Consider the following 14,679-nt stretch of genomic DNA (forward strand, 5'->3'; position numbering starts at 1 on the left):
AATAAAAATTCCTAGTAAAATTCCCAATAGTTTTCAAAAGCGACGTGAAAAACAAAAGAAAAATTAAGGAAAAACGGGAATTTTTACGCAAAATTTTGGTTTTTGGTGTAACTCTAAAACAAATGACCGTAGGGACATGAAATTTTGACTGAATGTTTATATTAGCATTTTCTATACACCATACAATTTTGAAAATATTTTGACTCTTTTTGAGCTGTTTACGGACATTGTCAGTTTTCAATTTTTTCAGTTTTTTTTTCTATAAATATCAATAAAATTTTATCTGTTGAGTAAAAAAGCTTGACAATTTAATAGAAGGCTCCTAGGTTATTGTTTCAAAGGCAGATGAAAAAAATTAAAAATCCTTAGTCACAGTTTTTATTCATAAGCATTTAAAGTTCAAATTTTGACAAAATACGGAAAAATCACGAAAAATAGCAAATTATTTTGAGTTGAGAATTCATAAAAATTTTTCTTTTTAAATCTAAGATTTTAAAATGTAATATAAGATTACTCATAAGTTTGTCTACCTTTATCAAAAAAAAAATGTCTAGAAGAAACTTAAATTAAATTTTTATGAGCGTCTGAAATTTATATTTATACAACATTTGATATTCACTTGATTTCTCATGTAACAATTTTCTTATTTTATTGTAATTGAAAAAGGAATGACTGTAGATATTTGAAAATTTCACTGAATGTTTATATTAGCATTTTCTATACACGATAAAATTTTGAAAATATTTTGACTCTTTTTGAGCGGTTTACGGACATTGTCAGTTTTCAATTTTAGATTCTGAGTGAAACGATGAATGTATTGATTTTACAATTATGTGTGTTTTTTTTTTTATTTTTTTTTTTATTTTTTTATTTTTGTGTCTGTGTACACGATAAGTAGTCGAAATAATGCTTCGATTTTCGACTTCAGTATCTTGTTCGATGGGAAAGTGAATATCGTTGGTGCATTGGGGAGGTCAAAATTTTAATTTCCCAGTAGTTTTCAAAAGCGATGTGAAAAACAAAAGAAAAATTAAGGAAAAACGGGAATTTTTACGCAAAATCGATTTTTAACAAAATCGATTTTGGTTATTGGTGTAACTCTAAAACAAATGACCGTAGATGCATGAAATTTTCACTGGTTGTTTATATTTGCATTTTCTATACACAATACAATTTTGAAAATAATTTGACTTTTTTTGAACTGTTTACGGACATTGTCAGTTTTCAGTTTTTTTAAATTTTTTTTCTATAAATATCAATAAAATTTTATTTGTTGGGTAAAAAAGCTTGAAAATTTAATAGAAGGCTCCTAGGTTATTGTTTCAAAGGCAGATGAAAAAAATTAAAAATCCTTAGTCACAGTTTTTTTTTATACACGTTTAAAGTTCAAATCTTGAAAAAATACGGAAAAATCACGAAAATTTGCAAATTATTTTGAGTTAGAAATTCATAAAAAATTTTCTTTTTAAATCTAAGATTTTAAAATGTAATATAAGATTACTCATAAGTTTGTCTACCTTTATCAAAAAAAAAATGTCTAGAAGAAACTTAAATTAAATTTTTATGAGCGTCTGAAATTTATATTTATACAACATTTGATATTTACTCGATTTCTCATGTAACAATTTTCTTATTTTATTGTAATTAAAAAACGAATGACTGTAGATATTTGAAAATTTCACTGAATGTTTATATTAGCATTTTCTATACACCATAAAATGTTGAAAATATTTTGACTCTTTTTGAGCTGTTTACGGACATTGTCAGTTTTCAATTTTTTTAGTTTTTTTTTCTATAAATATCAATAAATTTTTATTTGTTGGGTAAAAAAGCGTGAAAATTTGATATAAGGCTCCTGATATATCGTTCTAATAGCAGTTGAAAAATATTAAAAATACATAGGCACAATTTTTTTTTATAAGCATTTAAAGTTCAAATTTTGACAACATTTATCAAATTTATAATTTATTAATTATTTTGTGGTTAAAAATGTATAAAATGTTTAACTTTTATGGCTAAAGATTGAAAATTTAAAACAAGGCTCCGAGTAAATAGGTTATATATAAATTACTTTATTCACAATAATATCATCAAATATACTTGGTAAAATCATAGGCTGACTGACCGTTTTCGCTCAGAATCGTTTTTCTTATACAATGATATTATATCATTGAATTCAAATTTAACACCATCCATTACAGTGACCCACTTGTAACCTACTGTACAGCAGAGCGACATCCACTTATCCACCTTTTTTTAGTTTTTTTTTCTATAAATATCAATAAATTTTTATTTGTTGGGTAAAAAAGCGTGAAAATTTGATATAAGGCTCCTGATATATCGTTCTAATAGCAGTTGAAAAATATTAAAAATACATAGGCACAATTTTTTTTTATAAGCATTTAAAGTTCAAATTTTGACAACATTTATCAAATTTATAATTTATTAATTATTTTGTGGTTAAAAATGTATAAAATGTTTAACTTTTATGGCTAAAGATTGAAAATTTAAAACAAGGCTCCGAGTAAATAGGTTATATATAAATTACTTTATTCACAATAATATCATCAAATATACTTGGTAAAATCATAGGCTGACTGACCGTTTTCGCTCAGAATCGTTTTTCTTATACAATGATATTATATCATTGAATTCAAATTTAATACCATCCATTACAGTGACCCACTTGTAACCTACTGTACAGCAGAGCGTCATCCACTTAACCACCTTTTTTTTTTTTGTATTTACTAGGTACCAAAGTTTATTTTTCATACTTAGTATAGGTAAGCTATTGCGATAATAACTAATAAGTGCATCACATAGATAATATTGTTTTCAAACTCGTCTTCAATTATTGTTTGCGTTTTAACATTATCCACAATATAAGTAATATATTGAACTAACAATTTTCTATGTTGCACAAGGGGCAGAGAGAAAAAATAAGTAGTGCGCAGACATCCTCTTAACATTCTTAATCACTAAACCACATAATATATTTATTTGACAAAACTATTCACAAAATGTATGTTACTTGTTACTATATGTAACTATTTAAGTACATAGTTGTAGTGGTTGTTCTTATTAATTAATATGGTGATATTTCAATTATTATGTCTTTTACTGGTAGACTGGTGAACTTGATTTACGTATTATTGACCATGTATAAAATATTAAAACATCAATTTAAATTAAGTTACGTTAGGTACCTATGTATACAGTATATACCTGATAACCAAAATAAATGTTAATTAATAATTATTATTGTAAGGTTAAAATAATTATTTTGAACCAGATAGTTATTAAAAAATAAAACTCTCTTGTTTTTGCTCGTTTATGTGTTCATAATATTTTTCACAAATGTAAGTTATAAAGTAGTTGACCTTTAAAAATTAACATACTTTTAACTTATTTTACACGAAAGAGTGAGAAAAAAAAATCATATAATATCTTGTATAGCGTTTTATACATAACGTATACGTTGTAGGAATGTCTTCGAAAAATAATTAAGAATAATAAAATAGGTACCTATTTATAATAATTATATTCAGAAAGTTGTTTCGAGAACCTATCAGTTTTGGTATAATGGTATTTAATATATAACCAGACATAAAACAATGGTATAAGACGTGTACAAGTTGTACAACCAAATTATAATAGATTTTAACGAATATTACAAGACTAATTAACTATAGAATATAGAATATCAATATAGTTTAGATTATAAGACACCCACAAATGTATATTTTATACATATAGTATGCTTTTTCCGTAAATATAATTTCACCAAGATCATCCCTAGCGACACAAAAAGGAAATTGAAAAATGACATTGAAATATACATAAGTCCAAGACTATCTTAAAATTGTATTAAATTGAAGAAATTGGGTAATAAATAAAATCGTGATCCATTAGAGTTCATAATATAGATATTTATTCTGAGACTGTCATAGAAATTTAGGTAAATGAATTAATGACGCTGATACCCATTGCTAGAAACTTAAATACATAGACAATATCATCAGTAAGAAAATATTATTCGTAGACGGAAAATTCAGAGTTCCCAAGCTTAGTACGGGGACTATATATTATATAGATTATAGTGGCCACTCTTATCCTCGTCTCTCTTCTCTATTCGGGTGCATAATTTACCATAAAATACCCATTTTCAATGTCTGAACATATAAGATCTCTAATTATCAAATATTATATAACAGAATGTACACGTTTATAAAAAAATATGGATACACCTTAATGAATCAGGTGAGTCACTCTCCAAATATCTTCAAACCGTTTAAACTAATACAAAATTTTAATCGAAGTGAGTATATAATTGAAAAGTTGGTCAAAAGATGGGTTATTGTTTTAATTTTTTTAATCATGAGCAATGGAATGTATTGATTTTACAAGGATGTGTTTGTTAGTCAAATTTTTTTTAAGTTGAGCATTGGCTTCCAAAAAAATTAAGAAATATCCAACAAATTACTATTGAGAAAATAAAAAAAATACCTCTTTAAAGTACTAGCTTGATCCAATTTCCTAAAAGATAAGATATATGTAAATATGTTTGAATCGAAGCACTCCTTCTGGTAGAAATTTTGTATACAATATAAAAAAAATAAAATAAAATAAACACCATTGTCGAACCACTATAGTTTCCTCGATCCGCTCAGAATCTAAAATAATATAAAAACACTATTTTTCATCGAGATATATGAAGGGAGACGAGTATTTAGTATCTGTATATCCTGCTCAACTTTTTATTAATTCTCCCTCGATTTTCACGTTTTTTTTTTTAAATTTATCTTTAATTAAGGTGCAGGTAACTGACCTCTTTAAAGTAAAATTAAGTATCCTTATTCAATTTTGAATCCGTAAGTCTACACGACTACGCGAGAAATGTTTTATACTTAGGTACTTTACTTACTTTATCAAGACATTTTTTTTTTTCAAAGCCAATACTAGTTTTAACTATACTATGTATAATACTAAGCTTCACTATGCTAAAATTAAGAATATAATACAATTACAAAATAATTATTTTATTCCGTCGATATATAATGTATACTTTGTGTAAAAGGGTCAATGATGGGATATATTAGTATATTATTATATTACTATTGGTAGTACGATTTACGTAGATATACTACGTAACATTTTAAAACTTTCGAAATATATTTTATAAATAATTAAAATGGTCAATTAGAGACTCATGGTAAGTACAACAGTTTTATTTTTTAATCGGCAATAATAGAATGATGATACGGTGTGTACATTTTGGCGAATAGTTATTGGACGTTTCATTAAAAACCTTCTAAAAGGTATAACGTCGACCTTAATATACACTAGCATACATAATGTACGCACTATACGTATTATACAAAATATTAAATCATAACGTTAAATCTACAACGCCTGCAGAAGAGAGTGGAATGTATAATCGCTGGAGAGTTATTTAATTTCGCAGTTAAGCGTGTCTGCGCATGTTGCTCTTCGGTTTTACTTTTTCATGCTACTTACATTAAAATAATGCGTTATACTCCGTTAAACGTTTTATCGAAACGCCTGGCGGACGAGATCGAATTTATTTACATATGAAAATGTATTGCAACAACCGCATGCCATTGTATGACGCGTAGTGTACCATAACATATTAATTTTATAATAAATTGAAATTTGTGTCAAGTGAATATTATTCGTTTCGGATTTTGGAGTCGACGTCGTGTCATAATATAATTATGTTATGGCAGTGTAATAAGAAATATTTTGATTAGACAATAGATGTGATCAATGATGAAGTTAGAGACGATCTCGAGTTTACAAAAAAAAAATGTAGTCTATTACGACAGTTTGGCGGCAATGATGAATGATGCCTTAAACCTATTTTTTTTATCGATAATTTTGGTTTTCCAATAGAGTTTACTGTATTACGCCATACGAACTGTATTAATAACAGCTGGTTTAATCTTTAATGCTTTAACACGAATAAAATATACTATGGTGCAAAAATCACACACAATATTCTACGTCTATTATAGGTATAAGATAATAACGTATAATCCATCCAGTACAGTGCAGTAAATGATCGATTCCGGTCAAATTATATGTGTATAAGAGATAAAGCGTAAATACGACGTTTTTTGGATTTTAATCTGGTTTAAATTTTGTAATAGAAAATATTGTACGTATCTACCGTTATTTAATCTAAGTGTATAATATAATATTAATCGTATGATGCCCTATTCGTCTATGATTGAGAATCGCGTCAAAAGCTACAAAAGAAAGCGATATCCGTAAAGTAAGAATGTGTCATCAACCACATTCTTAGACGAAATTCATCCAGCAGATTTGGTTTTTTTTATTATTATTATTTATTTATGGCTATCGCGGAACGAAAGTTCGCCCAGGGCCAAGTCAACTTCCGATACCCAGCCATTAAAACGTGTCTGCATTCCGTGCATTAATGGAATTCTCGCGGTCTGATCGGTATACATAAAAATTGTGGTTACCGTGTTGATATTATAAAAGTGTACCTATATATACACGCTACCAGGTATATTATATTATTATTATTATTATTATTATTATTATTGCAGACAGTAGGTACCTATATATAATAATAAATGTATATACATAACAACGCTACAGCGACGCCCAGCTTGTTCAATCACTGCAAACGAATACTTGACACGATTCCGGCTCTGCGGATGCGGCCGCTTTTGCGATTTCCACCATCGTCGGGCCATTGTCCGTGGTCCAACTGAAAATAATAAGACAATAATATTATTATGTGCCTGTAATCTTATACCGCGGCTAATGATGTGTATACCTAAATTAAGAGCACGCCATATCCACATATTATAATTCTTTGGCGTACAGTATAAATGTTTATTAATGTTAATTTAATTATTGAGTCAGAAACGACTAGTTTTCAAAAGGATTAAACGAAACATTAAAAAATCATTCTAAATCGTAGACAATAGTGTCTGGGCTGATAATTAATTTAATATTAATATTCAATGTACCAACTTTTATGTTAACAATTAAGTAGAACTTTAAAATCGATTCTTCATTATTTTTAAGTGACTTAAGATAATTGGATTTTTATTTTATATGACTTACGCTATTAGGGCATGCATTTAAAATTATTACTGAGCTTGACTTAATATATTAAGACCATTTTAAAATTATTTCTGTCAGATTCTCAATTCTTAACTAGACATACATGTTTTGTACCCAATATAATGTGACTTAAAATGTTTAGACCAAAATAAATTTCACTGATAGTGAGTTATAGTTTTGACTTACGTGATCTGTACCAACAAAATATAATCATATAAAAATGTTATATTTTAATAACACTATACCATACGCCAAAGATTATGTTTCTCCGTAGAACATATCAAACTTATTACTAATTTAGTCGAATCAATTTTGTGTTGTTTGCTTAATTGTTGTAATAAATTGACTTATTATAAAACTTAAGAGTAAGAACATAATCAGTGTTTGTGCTTCGGTTTTTTACCGAAAATTACCTTAAAAATGTTAAGCAAGTTTTGAATGTGTAAAATATTACAGTATGCTATAACTTGCTCGGTAATTAAAATATCGTAAAAATACAAATAGTGTTCTTACTTTAACTTAATCCACTCTATCATTAAAGTTAACAACACAAAATATTTGTCTTCAGCTGCAAATTTGTAATTTTGTTCGTAATGCTAGTGTAAGATGGAAACAACATAATTTTATGCAGATGTGAGTGTGCTTGTGTTCTTAAGCCGTCGAAGTCAATTTTATAAACATACGCATACTATAATGTTAACAAGCCACAGTTTTTTCTCGTATTCCACAGGTAGATATAACATTCGAACATGAGAAATTGAAAACATGGTTGTAGCCCACTATGGAAAAATTATTATTCAAAGCGTATAATATTTCTGTTAACGCGTTGACCGATGGTAATAATTATAATAGTTAAGTCGTTTAAAAAAAAAAATAAAACTGCAGTGCTTGTTCTTGATAGGTATCTACTTAATATATTATATACCTATTATTATGATGGTTGGTTTTCGCAAGTATCACTTAATCAAAATGATTATAATCATTATTTTATATTAAGTATACCTATAATACCAGTCAATATATTTTTCGCCATTTTAATAAACAGTTATGAATTATTTACAAAGATATAATACTAATTAGTTGTAAGTAATATACTATATAATATGTATTAATATTATGATTCATTTAATATGGGTACAAATAGTGTAATAATATAGGTAAGTACACCAATGACGTAGAATGTTTAGTAGGTACATTTTCGTAATAATAGCAATATTATTTAGGTAAATCGTAGTCGATTGGTGTATGAACAATAATTTATAACCGTTTAAATAATCTTACTTTAGTTTATAGTTTTGCTGTAGAGTTTCCAATTGACTATGCGAATAGTTGCTCTTTATGGTTTCGCATATTTTCTTTTTTAAACAATTGTCTAAATATCCGGGCGATTTGTCTTCTCCGTCTGTTTTCCATTCAGTGCTCATCTTTCTCAATGCCTTATACCTCCCGGCAATAACATTTGGATTGTATGCTGTCGAATTCTTTTGGAACCTATGCCAAAGGTGTATAATACATAATATATTACTAATTCAAGCGTAGGCAATATAATATTCCATCCATGTAAACAAATAACAACTTTGAACTTTTCTAAATTGGAACGTTTGACCATAGGCAATATTTGTGTGTGTGTGTGTGTGTGTGTGTGTGTATAACACAGTAACATCGTTAAATTCTATCCTGTCCGAGCCATTTCTATTCTTTTCTAGCATAATAATTATATAATATAAACCATATTTGCTTTTTTAAAAATAAAATAAGCGTATAGTGTGCATATTAGACGTATTCCAAAGAAATTATTTTGAATATCTAGACAGGAAACACGCCATGACAGCATGACCGTACAGGAGGATGATCGGACAAAGATGATTAATCTACGCTTAAACTTCAAATACACTGGAGCATGGAAAATAATCGTATTAACCATAATATATTTATACGCTCTAATAACGTATCAGAAGGATCCTGTAGCGAAGTTGAATATTACTCTAATAGTCTAAGCTAGCTGCGTGTATATTCTAGTTAGCAATACGGTGGGTGTTCATGCAATTTTAGAAATATTTCCAAAAAAAAACGTGTCTAATTAGTCGTTTTCACTTTTAGGCCACATAATTCGATAAAAATCTCTGGACAAGCGCACGCGCGAGCCATATGAGTACGTAATTCGAATAGGTGAATTATATGGATGTCGAATATATCTAATGTAACGTCGACCGTCAAACATGTTTACTCGGCAGAGCATCTATACATATGCATATGGCATATCGCATACACAACAATTAATACTAACGAGATGAAAAATAATATTAATTAATAATAATAATAGTAATAGTAGTAAACTCTCGACATCAAGTATACAAACGAAACACACTGAGTGTCTGTAAGTTGCAGCGATGACCTTTGTACAATCGAAGATTTCTCTACAGGGTGCGGCAACAGGCCGTAGTCCAAGAGACCCGCATCAGTGGCAAGCGCGTATATATTGTATATACAGAATGATTCACCAAGCATTGTCCCCATTTTTCCTTCAATAATATAGTTATTTAAAATTTGATATTTGTAATTTTTTAATAATAGGTATTCATATTTTGTACAAGTTTTTTGAGTAATTTAACTTTGTGTACTAGTATAATTGCCCAATGGGTTTTGAAAATTTGAAAATTGTAGTAGGTAATTAATATTAATTTATCAACATTTGTAATTTGTAAAAATAGTCTGAATAAATACTAGATCCAATATCATATCTTTTTTATATTCTTGTAAAACCGTTTTTAAAGACTATTATCCTTATTTATTTTAATAACAGAGAAACTACTCGTTTAAATGTAAAATTAGGTACATCAACATTTTCAAAAAAAAAAATAAATAAAATATTTCATAAATAATTTACAGTAAAAAAGACGGTTCTAATTTGAAAGACAAAAGTTGTATCGACACGGGAAACTTCTTAAGTAGTACAAAAAATCTCAAGAGTTTTAAATTATGGTCTTTAAGTGTACGTCCTATTTAAAAATTCCAACAATCAGACTGAGTACCTATATTCATTATTAATGGAAACACTGGGGGTGAGGATGCTTGCAGGTGAATCACCGTGTATATATAATTATTGGGAGACAACAATTATTATTTTACGACGACATGGCGTGTACCTACCATATACCATAATATAGAATAATATGTGTGCGGTTGACTCGGTATATTACACTGCGTACGATACCGGCGACTGGCGCGAGTGTTATTTTATCCTCTCGTTTTTTTCTCGAATCGCATCCGTAGGTATGACATCGTAACCGCACACACACACACACACACACACACACACACACACACACAACTAATGCACACCCAGTACTCGTACGAAAGGAGAAGCTATATGCGTGGACTGCGGGTGCAGCGGTGGGTTATGTTATCGTCGTCAGCTCGTCGTGTGTGAATATTCACATATATATATATATATATATATATTATTATATATTATGTACGCCGCGACTGCCCAGACGCTTTCACCCGCACGAAACGTCGCAGTCGCGCAAAGTCTCCCGATTAGAGAGGATCGGTTTGCTTGGTCGGGCTGTGCGATCTACCGTATAAGGACGCACTTTTCACCGGGTGCAGCGATTCGACTATGCCCACCGCTTAGATTTCCCCTTTCCCCGCCCCGTTCCTTATGTCGGAACCGGCCGCATGTATAAGTATTGGGTCGGATATAAACGATACATCTATTATATATATATAATATATTAAATGCCAATGTTAGGTCGCCTAAACGACGAGCACCGCTTTCCGCGCAAGAGGACGATATTACTCAAAAAACACATCGATATCTATGGGACAAAAATCGTAAAGGCGCTGTAAAAAGGGTACAGAGGACGCGGATTCGCACAGAAGCGTAATATACACGACGTGTGGTTGTCGCCATATACTGTATTATTATTTATTAGACAGGGCTGGGAAAGATACTCCCGAAAAAGTATCAGGATACAAGATCGAACAGTTAGAGTATATGTTTGATGTTATTATGTTATTAATATATACTATGGATATTAGATACAAGTATCGGAGACAAATAATTAATTATTTTATTTCTTAGCAAAGATTGAAACGTTCTAATTAAATAATAAATATTTTATTAGCAATTAGTATTATACTATATTTTTACTGGTCAAACTAGATAGCTACATCATAAATTCAAATAAATATACATATACACTGGACAATCTATGGTTAGTATAAAAACCGATTAGCACAATAATAAAAAAACCAATGAATATCAAATATCGTAAGCAATTTAAACTCAAACGCTCATAAAAAATTAATGTTACTGTCCGGTGAACTTTTTTTTTATCGATACAAGTAGAAAAATTAGTTGGGAATCCTCTATTAGCATTTCGAATGTTAGATATAAAATTAAATTGTTTTATTAATTTTTAACTGAAAAATAATTTGCAGATTTTCGGGATTTTGATGAATTTTGTCAAAATTTTAACTTTAAATGAATTAAAAAAATCATCGTGCGTAATGCGTATATGTATCTATACAACTTTTTAACTGCTAATAAAAAAGCTTATTATTATAGTAAAAAGTTTTTATCGACAATAATTTGAAAAATTTCTCAAGGCAATAAATAGATCAAAAGGGAAAAATATTTGATGAAAATTTTAAGTGTCTACAGTAATTCGTTTTTGAGTTACACCAAAAAAATATAAATCGATTTTTTCAAAACTTGGTTTTCTATAAAAATTTCCATTATTCATTCGTTTTATTTTCCTGGCGCTTACAAAAACTACCGGCCTCCCGAAAGCACCAACTATCAGAAAAGATACTCATATCGAAAATTGGAGCATTTTAAGTACCCCAAATGTTGATGACAGAAAAAAAATCATTATAAATATACATTAAATAACTAAATAAAACACACTTATCACTACGCTCTGAATCTAAAATGTGACATTAATTAGTTATATAAAACGTCTCATAAGTTATAACAAATGGCCATTTTAGTCGATGTTAATTATTATTATGATCAATTTAAAAATGGTGGACAAGTGGTACACTCTGCTGTACAGTAGGTTACAAGTGGGTCACTTTAATGGATGGTGTTAAATTTGAATTTAATGATATAATTAAATTATAATATCATTGTATACGAAAGACGATTCTGAGCGTCAACCTATGATATATTAATAAGTATATTTAATGATATTATTGTGAATAAAGTAATTTATTAAACTATTTACGTGGAACCTTGTTTTAAGTTTTCAATCCTTTGCTATAAAAATTGAATATTTCATAAATTTACTACAAAATCATTTTTAAATTTGATAAATTTTGTCTAAATTCAAACTTTAAATGCTTATAAAAAAAATTGTGCTATTTTTATTTAATATTTTTCAATTGCTATTTTAACAATATATCAGGAGCCTTATTGTATTAAATGTTAAAGTTTTCTGACCCAACAAATAACATTTTATTGATATTTATAGAAAAAAAAACGAAAAAAATTTAAACTGAAAATGTCTGTAAACAGCTCAAAACAATATATTTAACAATATTTTGAAAATGTTATGGTGTATAGAAAATGCTAATACAATCAAGTCAAATGTCATGTATCTACGGTAATTTTTTCTAGAGTTACACCAAATACCAAAATCGATTTTGTCGAAAACTTTGCATAAAAATTCCCGTTTTTCCTTAAATTTTTTTTGTTTTTCACGGCGTCTTTTAAAACTACTAGGACATTTTTACTTTTGACCCCCTCAAAGTATTAACTAGATTCATTTTCCTATCAGAAAAGATACTATTGAAGAAAATCTAAGCATTTTTACTATCCTAAAATGTTATGACAGACAAACAAAAAACAACACACATCATTGTAAAATCAATACATTCATAGCTCTACTCAGAATCAAAAATAATATATTACATACATATTTGTGTAGTAACTTGCCTATAGCCCTGAAATCAAAAACCAAACACAAGAATTGTAAAATGTATGACACTCGCAGTAAATTTACATAATAAAAATCGCTCAAAAAAACAGTGTTCCCGAAAAATAACTATGTTCTCACTTTTCCCAATTTATCGGAAAAATGCATAGGTCTAACTTTATAAGATCGTTAGTTTGTGATTTGCACCAATAAGTATGATACTATAAGATGACGTAGAATTTTTCCTACAAATGATGTATGTATACCCTCTCATTTGTTGTTTTGCCAAACTCACTTATATCTAACGAAATTTAATGTATTCACTCACTGGTAAGGGTATTGCGTTGAATTCACTTTGATGACAGTTGGTGGAAAGGATGCGAGCAACAGACCAACCGGCAGGATAGTGGCCAACACCTTAAGCATGCTCCTCCAGGGGTCTTTTTTATGAGCCGTCGTGACGCTGTGATAGATTTTAGGCGGTTCGTGTATTATGTCTGGATATTGCGACATCTCGTTCCCGTGATACTTTCCAAAATGCCTTTCGTAGAAGTTGTTATCGTAAGCACTGGTGGGCAGCTCTCCACCAAAATCGTGTTTCATCGGTTTGAACTGCTGCTGAGGTAAGGCTTCGGTGAACTTATACGGACCCCTAGACTCCGGTCCGTTAGATCGGTTTTCGAATTGTGAAAATTGGGAGTAATGTTCTTGGGTCGCTTGCGGGAAAATTACATTATTGTCTCTGGATTTCGGTGGCAATTGGTTTGCTTGATTATTGGGCCTTGCAAAGTATTCAGGTTTGTGGAAAACTACTTCGTGAGAGACTTGCGGACTAGGCCTTTCAAATATAGGGTTGCCATCGGGCCTATAATAATTGCTGGGCTTAAAGTCTTCAAAAACCACGCTCGGACTGAACGACGAAAAGTTAACGGAAGTTTGAACCGTTACCGCAGTGGCTTCCGTAACTTGTGAAATTTTTTCCAAGCTTTTGGTCTCTTCGGTAGTATTATCGGTCGGCTCGGTTGTAGTTAATACGTCTACTTCGAGCTGTGGCCTCTGATGGGTATGGCAGACGAAGATCAATATCGAAAGTATAACCTATAAACATACATTATAGGTACTAATTTAAAATCACCCACATCAATCGATTAATATAATATAGCTTTGCAACATTATACTTACTTTTTCCATATTCCCAAATGATAGTAACATATTACCTGTTTGAGTATTTAGGCTCTTACTATACTCCTTTACATTGTCGCTCATCGCATTCGAATGAGACAAACGACGGCATTTTATATTATTTCTAGAAGGCCATGCATATTGTTCATACTCAAGACACGGAAGAGTGTACAAATTAGGCTCATGTTATAGTATAATAATAACGGTGTAGCATAAAAATTAACATAATACACTTTCTTTTAATTTTATGCAATTATTTTTATTGTCTCTGCGGTGATACAGAATATGTATATCTGATGTAACTTTGTTTGTGTCATGTATGTACCTTTATATACTATTGTACAGTAATTTATTATTTTAAAATACTTAATACACTCATTTAATTGTGTACGCATATTATATTTTGTTATTATTTTCCGTCAAGGAAGGATGACGCACATTGTTTACCTTACAA

General features: G+C 29.5%; 1 protein-coding gene across 1 annotated transcript; it reads right to left on the reverse strand.

Moving 5' to 3' along the window:
- Window positions 1-3,497: 3,497 nt before the first annotated feature.
- On the reverse strand, window positions 3,498-14,309 carry LOC132943186 (uncharacterized). The gene is made up of 4 exons (XM_061012052.1): window positions 14,226-14,309; window positions 13,372-14,141; window positions 8,401-8,610; window positions 3,498-6,757 (listed from the first exon to the last, which is right to left on the reverse strand). Exons 1-4 carry the CDS (start codon window positions 14,307-14,309, stop codon window positions 6,661-6,663), a joined length of 1,161 nt encoding a protein of 386 aa, XP_060868035.1. The 3' UTR covers window positions 3,498-6,660.
- Between the last annotated feature and the right edge of the window lie 370 nt (window positions 14,310-14,679).

Source organism: Metopolophium dirhodum, chromosome 4 (genome assembly GCF_019925205.1).
Source record: "Metopolophium dirhodum isolate CAU chromosome 4, ASM1992520v1, whole genome shotgun sequence".
NCBI lineage: Eukaryota > Metazoa > Arthropoda > Insecta > Hemiptera > Aphididae > Metopolophium > Metopolophium dirhodum.

What these genes read in the sequence shown, in the direction of transcription:
- LOC132943186 (XM_061012052.1), bottom strand. Translation starts at nt 14,309, where the DNA reads ATGAGCGACAATGTAAAGGAGTATAGTAAGAGCCTAAATACTCAAACA. An exon ending in CATTTGGGAATATGGAAAAA is followed by an intron (nt 14,142 to 14,225) that starts GTAAGTATAATG and finishes GTATGTTTATAG; the next exon opens with GTTATACTTTCGATATTGAT. An exon ending in CAGCAAAACTATAAACTAAA is followed by an intron (nt 6,758 to 8,400) that starts GTAAGATTATTT and finishes TATTATTTTCAG; the next exon opens with TTGGACCACGGACAATGGCC.